Below are 25,748 nucleotides of genomic sequence, written 5' to 3'. Positions count from 1 at the left end.
ATCTGACAGCACACATATATAATATAGCAAATAAGTGCTATACCACGGGTCGGCAACCCGCGGCTCCGGAGCCGCATGCGGCTCTTTGAGCCGTCTCCTGCGGCTCCCAGCCGCCCAGTGCGCGCGCACCTCTTAGAACGAGCAGTGGCGCGCGCGCACCTCTCCAAATGGAGAGTGGCACCGCCCGTTTGGAGAGGTGCGCGCGCACCTCCCCGAATGGGCGGAGGTGCGCGCGCACCTCCCCAAACCTTTGGAGAGGTGCGCGCGTACCTCCGCGCGAACGGGCAGGGGCGCTGCTCTTTGAGGAAGCTGTAGCGGCCCGTCTCCGAAGCTGCCGCTTTCGGCAGCTTTGCAGACGGGCCGCTACAGCTTCCTCAAAGAGCAGCGCCCCTGCCCATTCTGAGAGGTGCGCGCGCACCTCTCCGAACGACCGGAGGTGCGCGCGCACCTCCCCAAACATTTGGAGAGGTGCGCGCGTACCTCCGCGCGAACGGGCAGGAGCGCTGCTCTTTGAGGAAGCTGTAGCGGCCCGTCTCCGAAGCTGCCGCTTTCGGCAGCTTTGCAGACGGGCCGCTACAGCTTCCTCAAAGAGCAGCGCCCCTGCCCATTCTGAGAGGTGCGCGCGCACCTCTCCGAACGACCGGAGGTGCGCGCGCACCTCCCCAAACCTTTGGAGAGGTGCGCGCGCACCTCTCAGAATGGGCAGGGGCGCTGCTCTTTGAGGAAGCTGCCGTGGCCCGTCTGCAAAGCTGCTGATAGCGGCAGCTTTGCAGACGGGCCGTCGCCGTTGGGCAACCGGCAACCGGTTCCATCTCACTTTTTTTAAAAAAAAAATGGCAACCGTGTGTGTCCGCGCATGCGCAAAAAAACGTCTTGCACATGCGCAAAACATTTTTTTGCGCATGCGCGTGCATGGACACACGCACACGGCTCCCACTTTTTTTAATTTGTGATGGAACCGGTTCCCAGTAGCTCTTTTCCTTTTTTAGGTTGCCGACCCCTGTGCTATACTGTAAATTATACAGCTCTATGAAATAAATGTATTATGCTCTGTGGGGAAACTTTCCAGGCCATGCAAATGAATTTTTGTTTATTTTCTTATTTGTATACCGACAGTCCACTGCAGCTTATATAATGGCAATATTTTTGATAGTGGCATGTACAGTATCAGTAACTGATTGATAAGTGTTCATTAGCAAAACTAGATTATTTATTTTTTTATTGTATGGACATTGTAGTGTGTTTAATCCTCAATAAAACTGTATATGATTATCCAGTGAAAGAAACAAAAATTAGTTTTTAATGAATGGTGCCATGCCCAGCAAGGACCAAATGCCCTGGAAGCCTCCACAGTGAGGCACGAGACAGCCTCTGCCTTCCATGAAAGGCCAAAAGCTTCCAAGGAAGCTGATCTCCTCTAAGAATCTGCTCAATGTTTTTTAACACACGGAAGTCAACTTTTCTATAAAACCACTGAGCAGATTCTTAGAAGAAAGTGAAGGCACTTTTAGAACAAAGCCAGCATTCCAACCCCTTCTTGTGCGCCAAATTTTTGATCATGTGGCCATCGGGGTGCTGCAGTAGCCATAACCTTTGAGCAGGGATAGTAACTACGTTCAGCACCTTGACGTATGACTGAATGAACACTCCCAAGTCGAGGACAACCTACAGCACTATACAAAAGATGTCCCAAAACTTGCTGATGCCTATGAACACTAAACTAAGCCAGAGGTTCTGGCTAATGAAGTTAAATGAGCCCTATTGCTAACAACAAAGTTGCAGGGTCTGATGAAATAAAAGAAATGCTGTTTAAAATCTTCCAAAACAATGGAATTAAAACTTTTATTTCTTAATATATATATATAGATGTGGAAAATTCAGCCGTAGCCAAGGGATTGGAAAATATCAATTTATACTCCAAAAATCAAACAACACTTCTAAAGAATGCTCAGATTACCTCACAACTGCACTCATCTTAAGTGCTGGGAGGAGACTTAAGATTTCACAATCTAGTCTTCAACAACACATGAAAAGGAAGTGTTGGATGTGTAAGCTAGGTTCAAAAAAAAGCAGAGGCACCCAAGATCACATTACTAACCTCCAATAGACCATGGTAAGAGCTAAGTTACCAGCAAGAAATGTAAAAACTTTGCTTTACGGATTACCCCAAAACCTTTGACTGCGTAGACCACAACAAATTGAGGATAGTTCTTAATAAGATAGGTTTGCCCAGGCCAGCTCTTCTGCTTACTGCTTAACTTGCATGATTACTAATGAGCAACAGTTAGTGAAATATGGTGCAATTTACATTGTTCAGAATTAATTTTGCACAGTGCTACCTTCTTTAACATATATGCAGAGAACTGATAGGCTAGAAATAGAATTAAAAGTGTTGGAAGAATCATCAACAGCCACAGAAATGGTTGTGACTGGAAGAAGAAAAAATTAAATATTTTCTTGTTATAAGTGAAAGAAGTTAGTACAAAACAGTTTCTGCTATCATTTATTAAAAAATAGAATAGATTAAAAGGCAATGCCAACATACATAAATGGATGGATAAGCTGTTGAAATCTTCATGTTTTCAGATTCAACCATTCAGATACGGAGACTTAATGAAACAAAAATGCCTGTTACTTGAAAGAAAATCTAAGACAACTTTATACAAAATACTGAGGTGTAGAGATATGATGGCAACAAGGGTATACATTGTCAAGACTGTTATTTTCCCAGTTGTCACAAATAGCTCTGAAAACTCGAACACTAGAAATGCTGAAGAAAAATCAATACCTTTTAATGGTAGTGTTGGAGAAAATTGCTATGAGTACCTTGGACTGAAAGAACAAATAGTTCATTGACAGATAGAGTAGCACAAATAACAAAGCTAGTTTAAATATTTTGGTCACATAAAGTGAAATCTATAGTCATTGGACAATATCCTGGCACCTGGAAAGTGCAAAAGAGATAGGAAAAAAACAAAAAACTACATGACTAGATGGCATCAGTGATGACACAATGTGACCTTAAAAGAATTCAAAGAAGCTACTACTGACAGACAATTCTAGTAAAAGGAATTCCATTCAGTAAAAACAATTGTAAGATGAAATTAAGAGATAAATTGACTACCGAGAGGTTTAGATTTCAATGGTTTTTGTATACAGAGTTAATGTTTAAGGTAGATAACGTTACATTTGGAATTTAGCAGCACAAGACAGCATTTGAAATCAAACTATGTACAAAAAAAATGAACATTTAATTGCTAAAGTGTATAAACTTTTATTGGAATTTGAAATGGAAGAACAGGTGGAAGAGTATGGTAAAGTGAGCCAAGAACTTTGGACAATATTTATTATTTTATTTATTCCTTTATTTATATCCTGCCTTTATTATTTTCATAAATAACTCAAGGTGATGAACATATCCAAAACACCTTCCTCCTATTTTCCCCAAAGTAACCCTGTGGATTGGGCTGAGAGAGTGACTGGCCCAAGGTCACCCAGTTGGCTTTCATGAACTCACTTGAGCTCGCTTTCTGGCCTAGAGCCTTAACCATTGGACCAAACTGGCCCTATCAACATATAGATAGAACAATGGGAAAATATGTAAGTGAAAGAACTGAAAGTTACATTATAATTTAAGTGACTTTATAAAATAATGTGCCACTGGTACATGACTCCAAAAAAATATCCAAGATGTATAAAGATACTGCAAATTTATGGTGGAAATGTGGGGAACATGAAAGGTCATTTTATCATGGCTGGTAGACTTGCACAAAGGCTAGAAAATGTTGGCTTCAAATATGTAAAATGATACAAATAATTTTAAAGAGTAATAGATTCAATTGAAAGCAGAAATCTTGTTGGGACAAACGGATAGACAACTAGAAAAGAGCTATGGCAGACTGTTTTTATATATAACTGCTACAAGATTATAGGCTAAAAAGGGAAAGATTCTGAAATACCCATGATGGAGGAATAAATGGTCAAGATGACAGAATTAGCAGAGATGGCAAAACTGACTTGTCTGATTAGAGAAAGGACGAAAACTTTATTTATTGCTAACTGGAAGCCTCTTATGGACTTTTTGCTGAAAAAGAAAAAGAAAATGAACTTGTGCTTTAGAGATTTGATGATTAGAAAGGATAGACAATGGAAAAAAGGAAATTATGTTGCAATCTTAGAAAGAGTGTACAGTATAAATGTATTTGTAATTGCTGTTAAGATTGGAGGCCATTTGCTTATAACATTATCTGTCCTTTTTTTTCCTCTTCTCTGTTTTTACCTTTGTACTTCTTGTACTTATTTGTTTACTTCCCTTACTCTCCTCTTTCAAAATTTGTATTGTTTTATTCTTTTTAAAAATATTTGATAAAAATTACCTAAAAATAAAAAGGTTTACAAGTGACAGAACAATTGATCAACAAGTTTATTTTGTGTTACTGTCTATACCAGGGGTCGGCAACCTCGGCTCTTTTATGACTCATGGACTTCAACTCCCAGAATTCCTGAGTCAGCATAGCTGACTCAGGAATTCTGGGAGTTGAAGTCCATGAGTCATAAAAGAGCCGAGGTTGCCGACCCCTGGTCTATACCTATTTGTCTTCAGCTATGAGGTGCTCTGGTTGAAATTGGGTTTTACGGGAACAGTAGGGATGACTGCTGGGTTTTTTAACCCTCCCTGCTTCTCAGCAGCTTTCCTGCCTGAGTTGCTGAATGCCATTGCTAGGTTGGCAATAACATCTCCAAAGATGCTGGGAATGGTGTTATCCTGCTCACATATTTTCAAAAACCTTACAGCTGTTCTCACTCCTACCCACCTTCATTTAAACTTTAAAATTTAAAAACTCAAAATAAAATAAAAAGACAGTCCAACTGGCCAGTGTTAGCATCCTCCATTTCCTTGATGACATCAAAGCAAGCAGTCTGGTTATTATGACCAGTTTTAAAGACAACCACACAGCGAAAAGGTAACTTAACACCACTGTATTGCCATCTCAACAATATAGGGAAGAAGCCAAGGAGTTAGGACAAAATGAAAATGCTAGCCAATGGTAACTGGCAACGAATGAGTAACTACCATGAAGCTCTTGCGTCCACACTGCAGAATCCTCCAAAGTATTTTCAAATATATCACAACAGAGGCAGAACCTATGAAAGCTCATTGTCCAGTAAGCTATTGCATGATTATGAGGGTATGATGCTAATCTGGCAGTAGAGCATATGAACATATGCTTAATTGCTCATACCGTGTTTACCTGAAAATAAGACCAGATTTTATTTTATTTTTGCCTCCAAGAGGCACCAGATCTTATTTTCGGGGGGTGTTTTACTCACTTCCGGCACCGACAGTCCCGCCCAGCAGGTCCACTTTTTCAGGGGCCGAAGAAGCAGCTTCATTCTGCAGCTGCATTCTGGCCTGCATTTTGCAGTCAGGCCTTTCGGGAAGGCCTATGCAGACAAGTACCGAGCTATGGATTCAATTTATAGCTCGGTCCTCAGCTGCATAGGTCTTGGCTGCACAGGCCTTCCGGAAAAGCCTGTGACTGAGAAATGCAGGCCTGGCTGCAGAAGACGCCTCAGAAGTGGGCAGGTGAGGAGAGACCGGGCAAATCCACACCCCCACCCCCACTTGATTTTTAGATGTGCACCTCGCCGCAGAGCTAGGGTTTATTTTCGGGGGAGGTCTTATTTTAGGGGAAACATGGTAGTTGCTGAGTAATACAAATCCTTATAAGTGCTTTAGAATGCAAGAAACATATATGAAATACTTTTCTATAAGCCTTTAAAGCAGCCTAGCCTCTTCCAAAATTCACATGATTTCAAACTTATAGGACAGCTACAAATAATTATGTGGATCTGGAAAGAGGCACAATGTAATAGGTGAAAAGGAGCTGCTTGTTATTGCCCAAATGTTTTCCAGAGTATCTTTTCTGAAAGCATTTTAGAGCCATAAAGAAATCTTAAATGTCTTGTCAATTCATACAAAAGCTCTCATTACCAGGTTATACATCCAGACATTCAGATAGCTATCATGTTCCACCACTGCTTTAATCGCATCTCTACTTTCACATATTACATACATTTTTACAGTCTTAATGCATCATTCATTCATTCATAAAGAAAAAAAATCTCTAGAGGCTAACATTATTGAGTCAATATGAAATAACTGTGGGTCAGATTTCCATCCTGAACTAGAATACAAATTAACTTTGAAATGACAGGATGGTACAATAGCTAATGCAAATGAAATCTAGCACAGGCACTACATTAAGGTGATTTTTTTAAAAAGAAAAAAGGTGTGAAACAGTAAGGAATACTGAAGTCCATAAGAGTCCTTTCCATTTTCTATTATTTCGCCTTTTTAAAGAATGTTGAGAGTTTCAGACTAGGCAACTGGAGCTGGGGTAGCACACTGCATGCAATACTGAGAAAGTAGATGAAGAAATGTATAGCATAATGCATGCAGCGAAAAAACAGAGATGCAGGTCTGTGCTGATTGTCTTGCAAATAGATATTAGTAGACACTGACCTGGTGGTCTGAAGCAATCCTGCATCATTCCCAATTGTCTTATTCATAGCTGTTCTGTCAAAGTCTTTCTCCTCAATTTTCACAGTCTTCTTTCCTCTTTGTTCTATTGGTGGAAGAGGAACAACATTCATTGACTTAATTTGAAGTGTAGTTTTGAGACCAGCCTTAGCTTCTTTTGTCTCTTCCTTGTTTTGAAATGGCAAACAAGATGATTCACCCAAAGAATTACTGATATTGAAGCTGTCTGAAGACCCATTTCTTGCATCCTTCTTGAGGCTGATCAGTTCTCCCATTAATTCTAGGAAACAATACAAAATTAAATCAGATTAATTCTTTAGAACAAAATTTATATAGGGGGTCTTTGCTAGCATACATCGTTACTCCTTAGAGACATACCATTCCACAAACTGAACAATTGATGGGGAGAAAATTGCACACAAGAATTCTTATTAGAACAGTTTTCACAATGAGTCACTAATCTCACTAAAGCATTCCCTAAGATGATTGTGTTTATAAGAGCTCATTCATTTGTTTGTTCACCAATTGTGTTTATTCTCTTTTAGAATAATATTATGCAAAGTGCAGAAAAAGAGAAAGTAGTAGTGAGGAAAGGAATGTAAAGATAGAAGCTTAAAAACAAGAAATCTAATTAAATAGTTTCCATAACTCCAACCACTACACCACACCATGCCTATTTTTGCCTTGCTAACTGTCCTTACTTTTACCATACCCATACAATAAAATATTGCTTCTCGTTCTTTAACTTCTTACCCATTAACTCCATCCAATCACCACTTTCTCAATCATATCAACCTAATTCCTCTTTCTCACATATTTTGTGATTCAATCCTATTTACTTCTGGATTGAATTTCCTCACATGGCCTACAGTTAGTTAAGTAGGTCTCAGTGTTTAAGAGTCTCCATTTTCCCTTCTTTTGTCGTGCTTTCCTCTCTTCAAGTTGTAAGATTAGGTAGAAGGAAGGCTTTTCTATCCTTGTGTCTCTTAATAAATCTATCTTTTACTCCAGATATGTCAGGACAGCTAGGCTGTGCCCATATTCTGCTTCCAATATGACTAATATGCACATTTTATTCTTTTTAATCAACAATGAATAACTCATGTTATTGTGCTGCCCTGTTCCCCCTCCAAGAGTCTACAGGTGTTTATTCAAACCCTGGAAGTACAGGAATGCAGTCCACAACATGTCAGGATACATGGCACAAGCACACAAGGTACAGAACTGGGCACATTGCTCCAACAAGATTCAAGTCCTCAGAGAGGGATTAAGTAGGCAACGCCAGTGCAGCCCTTTATGAGATGCGAGGTTGCCTCCTCACAAGTTAACCAGCATTGTCCCTGTCTCCTCTTTGCTCTATGTGTTTTTAGATCAGGAGAAGATGTGGCCTCCACCTCCAACTCATTGCTAATGGGAGGCAGTTACTCCCAGTCCTAGCCTGGAGCTTTCTAGCCAACTTCCTGCAGCTGTGGCTTACCTCCTTTAGCCTGTCGCTCATCTGATTGACCCAGCTGAGGCTGCTCTGTCAAGCTAGCATTCTCTGAGCCCCAATCCTCAGCTCCGCACTTTCCTCTGGTGACTCAAACTCACCCTTCTCCTCTGAACTCGCATCCGGAGATGGGTCCGAGGGCGGATCCATAACACTTATACATTCTATTCTTTTAACACTCTGCTTATAATTGAAAGCAAATCCTCCAGTAAGAGCTTCTGTTGAAGGTAACGTTTTTCTTTCTCAACAGCCAATTCTCACTTGGGTAACAACGTGGGCTGAACCATAGCCTGTATCATTTTCACTTCTTTGAACATACACACATTCATTCCTTACAACACACCACCGGCATCTCACATCTCAAAATCCTTCATGTGTTTACTGGTTAAAAAAAAAAGTATATCTTGATCTCTTTTTTTTCTGTCTTATATAGAAAACACAAAAGTTGGCCTCGTTCTGTTCAGTTTTTAGAGCATTATCCCCCCAATGGATGAGCAGAATCTCAAAATTGCATATCTGATTTCTTTCCAATATTCACTGGGGTTAGCAAGAATAGCATGGTAGGAAAAGCATGCAGAGCATGGCTTCTGCAGTTCATTGTAATCCTTAATACAAATTTCCATCTGGGAAAGAAGAGGAAGACAGGCTTCGAATGGAGCAGCTGCCAACAATTTCAGACGCTGCCAGTTTGTCTGTCCCACAATGAATGCACTACAGGATTTTTTTTCTCTCTCTACAGCCCCAACTAGATCCACACCATTTTTGAACTTGATCTTTTTTTTGGGGGGGGGAGAGCCAACTTTCCCCCCAATCCCCGAGTTTAATGCCATTCCATTCTATTTTGGAAGAGTTGTATGGAGAGACATACCAACCGAGTTTTAAGCCCATTTATGTGACTCCCAACGTTCAACCAGATTGGAAAGAATAAAAGGAGAAGGAAATGAGGCCTCCTCCTTGGTGGTTTATTGGCTTCTTGTTGCAGTCAGCTACAGGGCCTGGCAGGCTCTTCTGCTACTACCCTCAGGAAGGTAGAAGCAACTCTGGGATAAAACCTGAGCAGGTCACTCCTAAGGTTCAGAAGAACAATCCTTCTGAACTATCTGTTTGTTCAGGCCTTTTACTGCTGCATGGGAAGGTCTCCATGGTAAAACTGTGAGTTAGTAATCTCATCAGAACCCTCAGGCTTTGGCTGAAAACACTGAAAATTCTCCATAGTGAGAATTTATTGCCTACTCTGTATTCCTCACTGCTTTTTTTTATTTTAAAAAAAGCATAAGCTACCCAGAGTCATTATAGTCAAGCTACCTTTAAATCTAATCAAATAAATAAATAGCTCTGAAGTCTGAAGCTACAAGAGAACTTGGAACAGTTAGCCTCTCAATTGATCAAGGGAAAATTTTTATTTATTTTATTTTATTATTTATTTATTTATTTATTTATTTATTTATTTATTTATTTATTTATTTATTTATTTATTTATTATTTAAATTCCATTTATATCCCACCCTTCTCTGAAGACTCAGGGCGGCTTACAAGCTTAGCAGTTTACTACAATCTGAGGTATGAAGACTCTGTGTCAGGGTCCTCTGCATTACAGACTTTATAATTTTTAATGACATATTATCAAGAAACCACTTATTCCTTTGCGTGTGTTGGAATAAAAAATCTTACAGTTTTTTTTTCCAATTGCCTGGGGAAATCTGTTTTTGCAACACTCTGGCTCATGTGTAAATTGGTTGTTTGAACAGGCCGGCCTGGACTGAGGGATTGGATTTTAGAGTTTAAATTTTAAAAATTTTAAATTTTAGAATGTATTTATTACTTAGGGCTATTGATTTAATCTTATTTTAATTTTTATACCTTGTGTGTTGTTAGCGTTTTAATTGCCCTGTACACCGCCCCGAGTCCTTGGAGAGGGGCGGTATATAAATCTAATAAAATAAATAAATAAATAAATAAATAAATTGGTTTGCTTCATCAATTATTGACATTTCCTCTTCTTCCCTCCTAAAGGACAGAACCTCAACTGAAGATGACACTGAGTTACTTACGCTAACAACCTATTGACTATCCTTCCTACATAATAGGCCCTTTGTTGGGGCATCATAAGAAGAACTAGAAGAACCAGCTACATGGATCAAGAGTGTATTCTTCTTTAGGTGCCAGGAAGAACAAGGGGTAGTGAATGAGAGAAGCTTGGCAATGTATGCTGTCCACAGCCAGAACTCCAGGTGCAATAAAATAATGTTAAAACATTCGTGTTGGGGATCTGTATTGTCTATTACTTGGAGGAACATAAAGTCAGCTTGAACTAGTGCATAACTCACAGATGATTTTCCCTACACAAATGAAGCTGATTGATACTGGAGAAAAAGGAGATGTACCCTGGCAGGGGTCTTTGCTTTCTAAAAGTGCTAGTGGTCTGAACCACGGTAATATTCCTCCCATGTTTCAGCGAGGTCCCCTAAGGCGTGGAATTACAACACTGGACTTTCTACAGGGATTCCAGTTGTTGGGGAAAGTAATAAAGGTGAAAAATAAAAGAATGAAAATGCAGCATAGCTCTCGACAACGTTTCACAAACTGGTGCTAAACTGAGAATCTGCTATGCCCCTAAGCAAAATGAAGAAGTAATGCATTTTCAAGATATACTTCTCCATTGTAAGAAAACAGAAGAGATTGTGCAGCCTGTTCTATGCCCATTTGCCTCAATGAATAACCTATATTGTTCTAAGGTCTCTCCCAGGCTTCTGAATTCTCAGCTATGCACAAACAATACTAAGCAATTCCCAATTGAGACTATGCAGTGAATGTGTAACTCTCAAAGCCTTCAAGAACCTCGGCCAGTTCCCACACTAAAAGGCAATATACGGATGAAAGTAGTGATTTACTAGGGAGCAGGGATAATTACCTTCTGGTTCATATTTGATTTTCAGTTCATCCAACAGCACATGCAAATTTATGTTCTCACTTTGACAAGCTTCAAGTTGCTTTTCAGTCACAAAAAGCTTTCGCTCCATCTCTAAGACTCGCTGACTTTCAAATAAAGCTTTCATCCGCTGTAAAGACAATTCATCCTTCAAATTTTCTTTCTCCTTACTAACAAAAAGGAAACAAAAAGTATTAGAAAACATACAACTGCATAAAGTCAACATCCATATTGCAGGTCTCAATTCCTTTCATTTTTTTTCACTTAATCCTCACATGAACACTGCTTAAGGTTTAAAAATGTGTAGAATGTGAACCAAAATTAGCAGCAAAACCATTCAAAACGATTCATGGTGCTCTCAGTACAGGAAGAGTAATAGCTTTTCGAGCCAGCAGAAATTTGTCGCTTATAGGATAGAGCAGAGGTCCGTTTTGGGCACCAGGGACCGGTTACGTGGAAAGAGGTTTCTCTGTGGACCGGAGGGGGCATGGTTTTGTATGCTGCCTGGATCCCGCAGATGGGGTTTTGCTTGTTTGTGTGGCCCGGTTGCTGACATGCTGCGGCCTTGTACCGGTCCACAGACTGGGGATTGGGGATCCCCTGGGATAAGGTACAGGAAAAGGCAAAATTGAAGGAAAAGCACAACTTCACTCATTAAAAATATCAAGCCTGATTCATAAAGTAACATTAAGAATTTTGAAAATGGCCAATATAATGTATGATTAAGGTGTTGGACTAAGATCAGGGAGGCTCAGCTTTGGGTTTACCTTCAGATAGGGAAAGTCAGTGATTGCCTTTCTCTCGGCCTAAGTCCACTATATATGGTAGAATTCTGAACTCATATTAATATTCCAAAGGGTATTGGGTTTTTGGCTTCTAAAATATCTACTAATATTCAAAGTACCATCTCTTTTGTTGCATGCAAGTAAGCTGTTTTTTTTCTTATTTTTTCATCCTCTCAAAGTTGAATTAGTGAAAAGATAAAGAAGAGAAATGACTTTTTGTGCTGTTTGTACTCTTCTAATGCACTCCTCCAGATAGAACATTTGCACATGGTTATTAATTTCACATACAACAGACTACGCAAGATATTTGTTTAATTTAGCATCTTATAGGTAGTCTAAAATTTATGACTGTAATTGAACCTGAAATTACGGTAATAGTGCTGGTGTTAAACATCAAATTACTGACTTAATTTTACATTTTTTGGCAACAGTCACTAAGCAAATCACCATGGTCATTAAGCAACTGCCACAGTAATCAAGCAAACCCATTGTCCTCAATGGGAGCTTTTCCAGAAACCAGAAGTAAATGTCAGTTTCCATAAAAAAAAATAATCATAAATTGTAGCCATGTGACCCCAGGACACTGAAAATTATAACTGTGAGCAGGTTGCTGAATACTCAAAATGTTTCATGTGACAACCAGGACCACTTGGAATCATATAGTTAAGTACTTTTTTTTTGGGGGGGGGAAGTTTCTTGTAATGCAAGTTGAGAACTACCTACAGATGAACTCAGTTCTTTTGTTTGAAACCGATATTGTGCTCAGCCATTATAGCTTATTCAACGAACTGTGTCTTCTGTGTGACCCTAGCTGATTCATCTAAGATACTAAAGCTGAATACAGATCCTAATGTATTATGTTCTTGCTAAATTCACACAACATGCTACACCATAAATCACCACTTATAAACAATGGTGGCTGATTTCACACAGTATGTTCCGTAGTATTACTTGGTTTCAATTTAAAATATTGACATTATATAACCAAGGTTTATTTTGCTAAAATAGTTAACTTTAGCAATGGACATTTTAATCAAGAAAGTAAAAAAAATATCAAACAATTTAGCATTTAGAGAAGAAGAAATTAATACTCTAATCCAAATGAATACGCCATGGCTCAATCAGGCTGTCAATTTCCACAATTAGAATTCACAAGACTCACTCTGAATTTTCAAGTTTCATTTGAAGCAAATCAACATAATAGCCATTTTCAAATTCAGCATCTTCTGAGGCATTAAACGGTTTCAGCTCTCTTGAGTTCTCAGATACCTTCTGGGTAAACAATTATTTAAAAAAATTAAAACTAATATTGGCTTCTGGTAATGTTAGTTAGTGCCAGAAAGGTATGGCAACAAGAATAGAATATTTTTGAAGAAAAATCATCCCATTCAACTGTAACAAAATTATGCTATATACCATGAGGCAAAAATATGACTGTATAAGGGAATATATAAATTCAGCTCTCTTATATAGGAAAATTATCGAACAACTTACACACCAAATAGGTAACTCTATTGGTATTTTATTGCTTTTATGCTTCTTGAAATCAGCCTAGAAAACACAACCAGGGAAAAATAGCTGTGTTGGGTTCTTATCCCACAATGGGTTGTTCACTGAATATGAAAGCTTATCTTTATATAAATGCAAAGTTGTAAAACCATTTCTCTTCTTTATTGTATTTCCTGGAACTGAGATTGACAGAGCACACTATTGTGGGTACTATTCCTCAGTACTGAATTCTTCAAGTCTTTCAGTATGATCTACCACCATGATGAACAACGCTTGGGATAGGGATAAAAACCACCAAAAGCCATTCTTCAATATCATTGGAAGAAGCATGGTCACATTTCATTTTTATCCCAAGTTTGGGCCTCTCTAAAGCAAATTGCTCCTATTCCATTCTTAAAATCAGAACCATAAGCTGAGAAACAGAAATTACAGTTATAATTTAGTCATTTTGCCACTGAAGAACCATGATGCATTGGGAAAGTCTCTCACACCCTCCTTTCCTGAAACGCTCTGGCTTTAAACATTTGCTTGTGCCTCTTGCCTTGGGTATATGATTTGATAGTTCTTGCTGCTATCACCTATCTGCCTGGGGCACCCTCACTTGGAATACTCCCCACTAATAACTGTGTGTCAGAGAGAGATGCCCCCCCCCAGTTATTTTCTGCATAAATTCTTATCCACATCTATTGTCTTAGCTGCACATTTACGGTTAAGTCTCTCTTTATGATTTCATGATTCTGTTTGCTGCATGGGCTTATTCTATGTAATGTTTTCTAGTCCAGTTCTATACCATTCCTTCACACCAACTGCCAATGAAGGATTTGATAATTTAGTCATGTACATACCACTGATTTTTCTAACTGTTTCAGTTTCATGAGCAGCTCTTCTATTTCACCATTCTTTTGTTGAAGCATGCTTTGTAAACGTTCCAGCTGGTCATGCTCTCCTTGTGAACCTTTCATTCTTAGAAGTGCAGCCATCTGCAGCTGCAAAATCAAACCAGATTTTGGTCATTTTTTAAAAAATTACAAACATTTTCTTATAAAATATATTCAGCTAACAGTCAGTTCTATGAGATTCAACACCAGTTCTTGTAAGTATCCATTTGTACTGAAAATACCAGCTAAAAATACCAAGCATGGATACTCTGGCAAACTTGCTAACTAAGAATAGCTATACTTTTCACAACAACCAAAGTTAAAATCTTCCTAATATTTCATACCAATACAACATTTTGTTTTCTACACCAGAAACAGAATGGATCAGTATCTCTCAACCTTGGCAACTTTAAGTTATGTAGTCTTCAACTCCCAGAATTCCTCACCGAGCATGGTGTGGATATTTGTGCCAGGAAGATAATGACACATTTTGCTGAGTCATGATTAAAGAAGTGCTTTGATTAAAGAAGTCATGATTAAAGAAGTGGTTTTTGTTTCGGGAATTCAAAAATAATTTAATATAGAAGGCAACTTGTTTCTAGAAAAATAGTATTTACACAGCAAGTGACATTAATATTACACAGATGAAACAGCTTTGTTACTTAAACACGGCTTTCTTAATTCCATAACTATCTCATCTTAACTCCGTAGGGAGAAACTTCCTGACAGTGAGGACAATCAACCAGTGGAAACAGCTTGCCTCCAGAAATTGTGGTTGCTCCATCACTGGAGATTTTTAAGAAGAGACTAGACAGTCACTTGTCAGAGACGGTATAGGTCCTCCTGCTTGAGCAGGGGGCTGGACTAGAAGACCTCCAAGGTCCCTTCCAGCTCTGTTCTATCTATTCATGTATAAAACAGAAATGCTTCGCTATTAGAAATCAGAAAATTCCAGCATAAATGATCTAAAGATTTTTTTCTTCTAACAAAATAAATTTTAAAACCATACCTTGACTCTTTGCAACTGTTCTCTGGTGAAATTATGCTGTTTTTGTAATAACTGATATTTTACTTTCATGCTAATTAGTTGACGCTCCATTTCTACTCTACGGTCCTCTACCTATGGCAAAAAAAAAACCCACTTAAAATTGGTTCACAGTATAAAGCATTTAATATTTATAGCAAATTATGCAGTCCCTGTATAAATGCAGTATAAGAGAAATTATCATATAAGATGCTTAGAATGCAGTATGAGAGAAATTATCATATAAGATGCTTAGAAAGGTAAATAATGAAAGTTAATAACGTTGTCATATTATTCCCCAAATCAAAGCTATGTAGCTTCCAGGTAATTGCCAACTTATTTTAAAAATAATTCCCACAACACAACTGTTTCCGGAAGTTTGAAAGAATCTGTGAGGTTACTTAATCATTACTGTTACCACTACAGGGATTAGCATCATAAAAAATAAGCAAGTTCCTATATATTTGGATTCTGTAAACATTTTTCAGTTATAAGCTGCTCCTAGCAAGAGTCTATCAGTAGTTTCACAGCAACTCACATAGGTAAGTTTTAGGACTGAAGAGAAAGAGCTACTGCCTGCTTAAACTGATATATTTAGATAGGTTGTGTGCTACTGTCGCTCTGCTACATGCATTTATATAGCTAAATTGTTTTGAATAAAATATTGTCCTAGAGCAAGAAAAAAAAATCTTCCAACCTGTGATAATTGTCAAAGCTTTTTTGGCATTTAATCTAGCCTTGAACACAACTGGAGGATATCAGGATGGGGAATTTCACATGCTTTAGTTCCTAGCCAAACTTACTAATTAATAATTGGACTGAGAAATGTTTATTACTGAGTCTAAAGCAGTGTTGTTCAACCATGGCAACTTTAAGATGTATGGACTTCAACTCCCAGAATCAGCCAGCCAGCACAGTATATTGTTTCCAAACTTATAATAACTTACTACAAATAATAATAATAAACCTTTATTGTCAAAGTACAACATGTGTACATTGAGATTAGCTGAGCCTCCCCCTGTGCTCTCTCCCCACAACACACAGTGACAACAAACCCTCCATCCCACCACACTATGTGAACCAACTACACCACACACCGGCCTCCCAAGTCAATTCTGCATAAGTTCACAGAGATTATGTCCCATTTAAAAGCCTAACAGCCCACGGATAAAAGCTATTTTTCAGCCTGTTGGTACGGCTAGCTATATTCCTATATCTCCTACCCGATGGTAGGAGAGTAAAGAGATACTGTCCAGGGTGTGAGTCATCCCTGAGAATCTTCCTCACTCTTCCAAGGCAACGAGCCCTGGCGATGTCATCCAGTGGTGTCAGGGAACAGCCCACAATGTCTTGTGCTGTGCTCACTACCCTCTGTAATACTTTCCTGTCCGCGGCTGTCAGACCAGCATACCAAACCACAATACCATACGAGAGGACGCTCTCTATAGTAGACCGGTAAAAGAGGGTCATTAGCCATTGTTCTACCCTGTTCTTCCGCAAGACCCTAAGAAAGTGAAGCCTCTGTTGGGCCTTTCTAGCCACCTGGGTTGTGTTAACTTTCCATGTCAGATCTTCACAGAGGTAGACTCCCAGAAATTTAAAGGAGGAAACTCTCTCTACACAGTCCTCCCCGATGTAAAGTGGGGCAGGTTCCTCCTTTTTCCTCCGGAAGTCTAACACCATCTCTTTCGTCTTGCCAATGTTTAGGTGCAAGTTGTTGTTACTACACCATATGAATAGTATTTGTACCTCCGCCCTATATGCTGTCTCATCCCCACCTGTAATAAGACCCACCACAGTTGTATCATCTGTGAACTTGATTATCGCAGTGGATGGGTCAGATGATACACAATCATAAGTGTATGAAGAGTACAGGTAGGGGCTAAGCACACAGCCCTGTGGCGTGCCGGTGCAAAGCTTCAGGGGGGTGGACAAAGCAGACCCGACCCTCACTGTTTGTAACCGATCCCTAAGAAAGTCTTGAATCCAATCACAGATGGCAGGTGAGAATTTCAAGTCAGTCAGCTTCTCGATGAGAATGCTCGGCAAAATGGTGTTGAAAGCCGAGCTGTAGTCAACAAAAAGCATCCTGACATAACTTCCAGCTCTCTCGAGATGACTTGCTACAGAGTGTAAAGCAGTCGCTATGGCATCGTCTGTCGACTTTGGTTAAAATGCTTATTCAGAATGCTCTAATGAAGAAATAATTCAAGAGAATTGAGAAAATGACTAAATATAAGGTTTTGAAACTAACAATGGCTTTGTTGAAAGTAATATACACTTTTATGAAAATCCATACCTCAGCAAATAGAGAATTCCCTTGATTGGGAAAATCCAAGGTCTGCTGTAGTGCACGGTCAAGCTGAACTTGAAGATCTCGGTTCATTTCACGTACTTCCTACATTTGAGTCAAACATTGTTAATTTACCCAAACTAAATGCATCTTATCTACACAACTCTCCAATCTTTTGGAGCTTGTAATATTCAAAATTTCAAAAAAAAACACCACCATGATAATGGTATTACATGTCCAAAACATCAACCACAGCCAGTTTGATCTAGTGGTTATGGCACCTGGCTAGAAAGTAGGAGACCATGAAATCAAGTTCCCTATTAGCCATGAAAGCAAGCTGGGTGACTTTGGGCCAGTCACCCTCTCTCAGCCCAACCCACCTCACAGGGTTGTTGCTGTGGGGAAAATAGGAGAAAGAGGGTGTTGAATATGTTCACTGCCTGGAGTTATTTGTAAAAACAATAAAGGCATGATATAAATAGTAATAGCACTCGCACTAAGACTTATATAGTGCCCCACAGTGCTTTACAGCCCTCTCTTAACGATTTATAGTCAGCATATTGCCCACAACAATCTAGGTCCTCATTTACCAACCTCAGAAGGCTGAGTCAACTTTGAGCCAGTCAGGATTGGTCTGCAGTGGGCAGAGTTAGCCCGCAATACTGCATTCTATCTATTGCACCACCACAGCTCCATAAAAAAAATGTCTAGAAGCAATCTGCTAAGGTTGCTCTTTGATACCTTCCCAGGCTGCTGTGTTATGCTTCAACTTATTTTAATCCTTATTCAGACCAAGGAGGCCGTGCTGGACAGTTGCTGCCTATCATTTTATTTCCCAAGACAAAATCAGGATAGGTGCAGAAACATTCTTGTAAAAAGAATGTAATCCTCCAAGTTATGATTTTGCTTTGTCCTACACTAGCAAACATATTTTAAAACAACTAAAAAAATCCAAATAAAATACTAAGTGGGGCGTGAAACCTAGATGTACCTAAGGATGTGACTTTGTAACATTTGTAATAAAGTTCTAACTTTCCTACAAGCATCCTAAATTTGTTCAAGAAACAAATCTCGTTCTAGTTTTGCTCAGCTTCTGACAACTACAGTTAAATCCTTTTATTTTTGCTTGCAGTAATATGAGTGACATATATATCACTAATATTGTATTAGAAAGCAAAAAATTTATCACTGACTAGTCTTAGAAAATAAATGATAATTTAAGGCAGTCCAGTAATGGTTTAGAATAGTAGATCTAGAGAATAACTTTTGATACTTAAAACCACCTGGAAGGACAAAAATCAAGTAGAGGATTGGCTTAACTTATCCTTTCCACAGATTCAAACAAATATATTCCTAATAAAATAAATAATAGCTAAGCATATGTCTTCTCAGGTGAAATCTGTAAAAGAAACAAAGCCAACAAAGCCAATTTACTTCTCACTGCTAAAAATATTTATGTTATAGAATCCTGAACACAGCCCAAAGAATTTCAGTAAATCAATTCTATTTGAACAAACAAGCTTTCTTGAGGGAAGGGTATTATAATTTTTTTGAATGTTTTTTTTCTCGCTTTTTTATTATCTTTTGTTTTATTCAAACTTCTAACATAATTCGAAAAAAATATATTTAAACAAGCAACCCTTTATTAAATTCCTCACTATATTATTGTTTGTTTGTTTATTTAATTCCTCACTATATAGTACAAGATCCTTTTGTAATTATAAATATCAACATAATACAACACCTCTAGTGAATTGCAAAACGAAACAAGATCTTTTTCTCTCTCTTCTTTCTCTTCTTCAAGCCGAGCCACTCGATTCATCAAATTGCTATTTCCAAGTTCCAGCTGTTCTTTACTGTATTGCAGGTCATATAACTTGTCCTCAAGATCTGCCTGTCACAAAGTTAATAAACATGTGAATTATTTAACTAGCAGTTATATTTTTGTCATGTAAACAATTATTAGGAGCAACAGCCCAATGCACAACATTTAATTTCAATTACTTTCCATGATATTTAAACATGATCAACTATAGATCAGAAGCCAACAGGAAGAATTGCTATCTGCAATTTATGTATTAACTTACAGGACACATAAGAGTTTCAGAATGAATCTGAGGCATACCTTTCCTTGCTCTAGGGATAGCAGTTCAAGCTGAAGACTGAGCACTTCTGAAGACATAGTTTCTTGCACACGTTCTGACATTATGTGTAGTTCTTCTGATTTTGAAGCAGTCACATCTTTCAGATGGTCCACTTTATGCTTCAGTTGTTTCTCACTAAGCAGCACTTCATCTAACTCTGATTTTAATTTCTCAACCTATAAAACAATGGTTTTCCAAAGGGGAAAATAACTTTTACATTTAACTTTTACTTATATACATTCCTCTTCAAATTTACCAGCATATTCTCACTAACTGTTGCTCTACTGTATATTTCATATTTATACCATTCTAAAACTTAAGAAAGCATATATTAACTAAGGTCAATGTTTTTTTTGTACAAGCCTTGCTGGTCAAATCACTGTATTTATAAAATAAAGCAATATTTTTAAAAAGACGGCACTGTACTTGCCAGAATTTTGTTATTACATTCCCTAAGGAAGAAGGCTGAAAAAACAAGCATGCAGTTGGGTGGTGTGTTTATTTACTACATTTTATGTTTCTAGAGCAGGGCTTTTCAACCAGTGGTACGGGTACTACCTGTGGTACATTGGCACCTGGCAGGTGGCATGCAACCATCCTAGAAAAGTGGTAGCGGAGGAGGGGAATGAGCTGAACCGGTGGCAGCACTGCACAAGCCTGAGCAAGAGACGGCTGGAGCTGCAGGGCTGTCAGGGCTCAGCAGAAGCTCCAGGATCAGCCCCAGGCTCCATCTGGTCCTCGGTGCTGATCCCAGCATGTCTGCTGAGCCCAGAAGAAGCGGCGATCAGCTGCAATGTTGCAGCATCTCCAGGGTCTTGTGATTTACATTCAGATGCTTGGCAACTGATTCATATTTATGACGGTCACAGTGTTCCAGAGTCACGTGAAGTGACCAAAACCTGCTGCAACCACCCAGCAGAGGGGGGGGGGGGGAAATAAAAACCAAACACCCCACCCCACCCCTGCTGCCAATCCTCAACAGAAATGCTCACAACAATGAAAACCTTGGACAGGAGGAAGAGTGTCGCCGGGTGGGCAGGCAGGTGTCTTGCTCAGCTGTGGCTTGGGGGGCACTTTTTTCAGTGCCATTGTAACCTTGAACAGTCACTAAGTGAATTGTTGTAAGTCGAGGACTACCTGTACTTCATAATTTTTTCCTCTTTTTTTGGTCATCAAGTTTTTGACACCTTGCTAGGCGATTGGTGGCACTCGGATGTTGCCATATCCTAAAAGTGGTACAATGAGTGAAAAGGTTGAAAAGCCCTGTTCTAGAGTGCCCATCTCGCTTAGGCTTTTAAACACACCATGTAGTTTGAAGCAATGGGTTCAATCCCATCCCTCCTTTCTGCTCTAAAGCAGGATTTTAAAAATGGAAAACATACGTTATATGTGCACACATGTGCTCTCTCTCTCTCTCTCACACACACACACACACACACAAAACACACTCCCAGCCTTGCTATCCTATCAAGCTGCTTATAATCAAGTACACAGTAATAATTTAGCATTGCAGAAAAATGCTCCAATTCACCATTGATTTCTCAATAGATGTATGGAGTCCAGAACATTTTAAAGACAGTTTAGCATTATTAGAAAGGAGCAAAGACGATAAAACAACATATTCATCTTATTCTTTGTATAATGCACCTTATTCGTAAGCTCCTTTATTTCTTGCCCGTGTAATGTTTCCAATTGCTTACGCATTGCATCCAGCTGTGCATTTTGCTGCTGCTTAAGAGCGTCACATTCAAAATTTAAACTTCCCAACATTCGATTCTTCAGTTCTACTTCTCTCTGGAGAGTATATTTTTCTTGTTCAAAATTCTGAAAAAGAAGTATCCTGAAGTTATCACAAAGAACGACATCTGCTATAGAAGCACAGGGACAATCAAAAAGTGTTGACCCTGGCAAAGACTAAAAAATCGCACATTTCTTAACTGCACCAAAGGGAGAGGGTCTAGAATGAAACTGGATCAGCACGGGGAGATTAAATTCTACCTCCTTGCACATGGGGAAAATCCAACGAATATTCAATCATTCGTATAATGAATCATATTAATAGGTTGGTTATACTAATAGCTGGAAAATCATTCCAAATTACATTTACGTAGAGATGCTGACCATATAGGATAGCAATGTTTTTCTTCATGATGGTAAAGGTAGTTGTTGACTTATAACCATTCATTTACCACAGCCTCGGAAAAAGTCAGTTACAAATTGTTTGGCACTTATGACCACTGCAAACCATTGAATACGAGCTAATCTGAGGGCTAATCCACATGGAGCTCCATTTCCATCTGTCCTGTTTGCCATCATTCGCTCCCTAGAGACTAAAATGGATGATCTGAAACTAGAGCTGGCCACAAACAAGGAATGTACCGTAGATTCCGGCGTATAAGACTACTTTTTAACCCATGAAAATCTTCTCAAAAGTCAGGGGTCGTCTTATACGCCGGGTGCTGAAACTTTAGGGACAGGGCTGGCTGGAAAACCTGGAGCGGATCTTCCATTTAGTCTGCACAGGGAAAGCGGGACCAATTGGAGTAGAAGCTGAAGTCTGTGATTTTTTACAGGCTGGGGTCTGGGCTTTTTTCCTTCTAAAGTTGAAGAGCAGCTGTAGGCAGGTGGGGAATGCAAGAGCAACTTGAAAGGCAGGTGGGGAATGCATAGCCAGAGCAGCAGCTTAGAGGACACATTTGACTCAGGAACTGGGCGGGCTGGCTGGAAAACCTGGAGCGGATCTCCCATTTGGTCTTTTTTTTAAATCCCATTTATATCCCACCCTTCTCCGAAGACTCAGGGCGGCTTACAATTTAAAGCACAAATCAATGTGCTTAGCAATAGCCTTCATTCTATGTATATGCCTGCCTATTAGAGCTTTCACCCCCCCCCCCACAAGCAGCATTATTACAAAGTCAGCTTATTGCTCCCAACAATCTGAGTCCTCATTTTACCTACCTCGGAAGGATGGAAGGCTGACTCAACCTTGAGCCTGGTGGGATGAGAACCTGCACTAATTGCAGGCAGCTGGGGTTACTTAAGGCTCTGCGCAGGGAAAGCTTTAGAGTGAATTAGGAAAAGTGAAAAAGTGAATTAGGAAAATAGGAAAAGGGTTGCTGGAATTGGGTACGTGTAGTTTAACGAAGAGAAGGGCGAGGGGTGACACGATAGCAGTGATCCAATATCTCAGGGGCTGCCACAAAGAAGAGGGAGCCAAGCTATTCTCCAAAGCACCTGAAAGCAGGACAAGAAGCAATGGATGGAAACTAGTCAAAGAGAGAAGCAACCTAGAACTAAGGAGAAACTTCCTGACAGTTAGAACAATTAACCAGTGGAACAACCTGCCTCCAGAAGTGGTGAATGCTCCAACACTGGAAGTTTTTAAGAAGAGACTGGACAGCCATTTGTCTGAAATGGTATAGGGTTTCCTGCCTTAGCAGGGGGTTGGACTAGATGACCTCCAAGGTCCCTTCCAACTTATTATTATTATTATTATTATTATTATTATTATTATTATTATTATTATTATTATTATTATTAAGTTTAATCCACTTGCACTGTTTTATGTTTACATGTTTGATGACAAACAGCCTTATGTTTATAAGTGACAGTTTTCCTACTAAGTACCTGCATGTCATAAGCATTTGAATTAAAATTACCATATTAAAATCAAATCTGATGTTTTTTAATTTTTATTTCGTGTGCGTTGGAAGAGGGGTAGTCTTATACGGCGAGTATAGCCCAAACCCTATAATTTAACAGGAAATGTAGGGGGTCGTCTTATACGCCCAGTCGTCTTATACGCCGGAAAATACGGTATATCGGAGGTGGTGGCCCTTTGATTGCTGTATGCAATGAAATTTCATTTTGATGTATGCTGATTGGTGTACATTCAAAGTGACAATAAAGTTGTTGTTGTTATACCATCCCTTCAGTTACACGATTGTAATTTAGGCATTTGGCAATTAATTTACATTTATGACCAGTTACGTGATTGCTATTTGTGACATTTTTTCTGCTTTTTGGCAAAAAACAAATGCCCATTGGGGAAGCTGGAATTGCTTAAAAATCATGTGATTTGTTTAATGACAATTCTAAAAATGGTCACAAATGTAGTGACTTAATTTATGCCAGCAAAAGCTTACAGCCACAACTGGGACCATTGTAAGTCAAGAACCATCTGTATATTCTAATTGTAAATTTAATAATTTGCACACAGTCATTGGAAGAAGACAAAGCCCAGTGTTAGCAAGAGAAATAAGCAGAATGCTTTGTATATAAAAGTAGTCCTCAACATATGACCACAACTGAGACCATAACTTCCACTGTTAAGCAAAGCAGTTGTTAAGTAAATTGCACCTATTTTTTATCACCTTTTTGTCATGGATGTTAAGGGAAGCACTGCAGTTAAGTGAATCATGCGATCTTTAAATGAATCCAGCTTTCCCCTTTGATTTTGCTTGCTGGAAGCAAGCTGGGAAGGTTGTAAAGGATGATCACATGAATCCAGGGATACTGCAACCATTGTAATATATGCTAGATGCCAAGCAACCAAATTTTTATCACCTGACCATGGGGTTACTGTGTTGGTTTTAAGTGCGAGGACTGGTTGTCACATTTTGAGTGGCATAACTCTGAACTGTCAACAAATGAATGGGTTGTAAGGCGAGAATTACCTGTAAGAGTAACAACTATTAACCTCATTATTAACGAATGAAATACAACAGACATGTCAAACACAAGGCCCGGGGGCTGGATCCGGCCCGCAAAGTGGTTTCATGCGGCCCGCGAAGCCATCCTGGAAACAGTGAGGGAACGGCCCCCACTGCCTTGGCCCTGGCCCAGAGACCCTCCTTCTGCCAGAGACCCTCAGATCTGTCCCATTCCTGCCCAGGCCCCCATAGGCACCCTCGATCCGAACGACGTAAAGCTGGCCATGCCCACCCAGTAGGCCATACGCACTCTAGCCACGCCCACTCAGTAGGCCACGCCCACCCTGGCCATACCCACCCGGTCCCCTGAGGGCAACCGTAATGCTGATGCAGCCCGCAATGAAATTGAGTTTGACACCCCTGAAATACAATTACAGTACTCCATCACAAAATCTTTAAAACTGGTGTAGAATGGGGTCCCCAACCCCTGGGCTGTAGCCCACTACCGGGCCATGAGAAAACAGCCAAGCTCGTGCAAGTGGAATTTCAGGCACGAGCACAAGGACCCTCCGCTTACCACAAATGGAGCTGCAGCCACACCTGCCACTCTCTCTCTCTCTCTAACTCTCTCTCTCTCACACACACATGCACACCATGCTGGGCCACCATGCTGGGCCACCAAGCTGGAAAGGTTGAGGACCACTGGTGTAAGAAGACTATACAGAGAACTGTATTTTTTTTAATGTTAACATGTTAATGTTATTTCACAGCAGCAACATTAATGCTTCTACGTCAGAGAGTAGAATCTGTCAAAACACTCTGATGCAATTGCTTAAAATTTCACCTCTGTTATGGTAACCATTTCATTTTGCATCTCATCTAGCCGATTCTGCAGCAAGTTTTCGCTTTCCACCAACTTTAAACCGTACTGTGCCGCTTTTCTTCTTTCCTCTTCAGCTTCTCTCAGTTGACACTGAAGACGTGAAATTATGTCTCTGTCTGTCTCCATTTTCGGTTAAAACTGAAACGATATATGATGTAGAACTTCTAACAATCAATCTATTATGGGTAAAATCCATGAATCTTATTTACTGATGGGATTTTAGAAGAGCTCCCCTTCATAATTTATATACTTATGGGACTTACTCCTACAACCTCCCCAACAACAACCCCTCCCCAACACTGACTGGAGCCATCCCTAGAGAAAGGAAAACCACCATAACACCATATCTCCCCTTCACTGTGGACCTTGAGCTGATCCAAACTAATACCAAAGCTGGTGTTATCAAAGACTGCTGAGACTGAGGGTCAGGGGAGATGCACTTCCTCATCTCAAAATTATCCCAAGTTATTAAAAATGTGACCAATGCTGTCTCAGTACTGTATCCCAGTTTGAAGCCATACTGAAAGGGGTCCAGATAATCTGTTTCCTCCAGGGCCCTTTGAACCATCAGACCAACAACCTTCTTTACAATTTTCCCTGAAAGGTTAAGCCAGACAT

General features: G+C 39.6%; 1 protein-coding gene across 1 annotated transcript in view; it reads right to left on the bottom strand.

Moving 5' to 3' along the window:
- The window catches only part of SPDL1 (spindle apparatus coiled-coil protein 1), a gene marked incomplete at its 5' end in the record, with an annotated part of 32,952 nt that extends 7,696 nt beyond the window's left edge, over positions 1–25,256 (bottom strand). Inside the window, 10 exons of the mRNA XM_081316463.1 lie at positions 6,527–6,824; positions 10,945–11,132; positions 12,910–13,019; positions 14,102–14,242; positions 15,144–15,254; positions 17,458–17,556; positions 19,196–19,345; positions 19,577–19,771; positions 21,243–21,419; positions 25,092–25,256. Of these exons, the coding sequence (XP_081172589.1) occupies positions 6,527–6,824; positions 10,945–11,132; positions 12,910–13,019; positions 14,102–14,242; positions 15,144–15,254; positions 17,458–17,556; positions 19,196–19,345; positions 19,577–19,771; positions 21,243–21,419; positions 25,092–25,256 (1,634 nt within the window). The remainder of the gene's footprint in view (positions 1–6,526; positions 6,825–10,944; positions 11,133–12,909; positions 13,020–14,101; positions 14,243–15,143; positions 15,255–17,457; positions 17,557–19,195; positions 19,346–19,576; positions 19,772–21,242; positions 21,420–25,091) is intronic.
- Positions 25,257–25,748: the final 492 nt, after the last annotated feature.

Source organism: Vipera berus (assembly GCF_964194415.1).
Source record: "Vipera berus genome assembly, chromosome: 2".
NCBI lineage: Eukaryota > Metazoa > Chordata > Lepidosauria > Squamata > Viperidae > Vipera > Vipera berus.
Note: the sequence above shows the minus strand (reverse complement) of the source record. Positions and strands in the feature narration are given on the sequence as shown.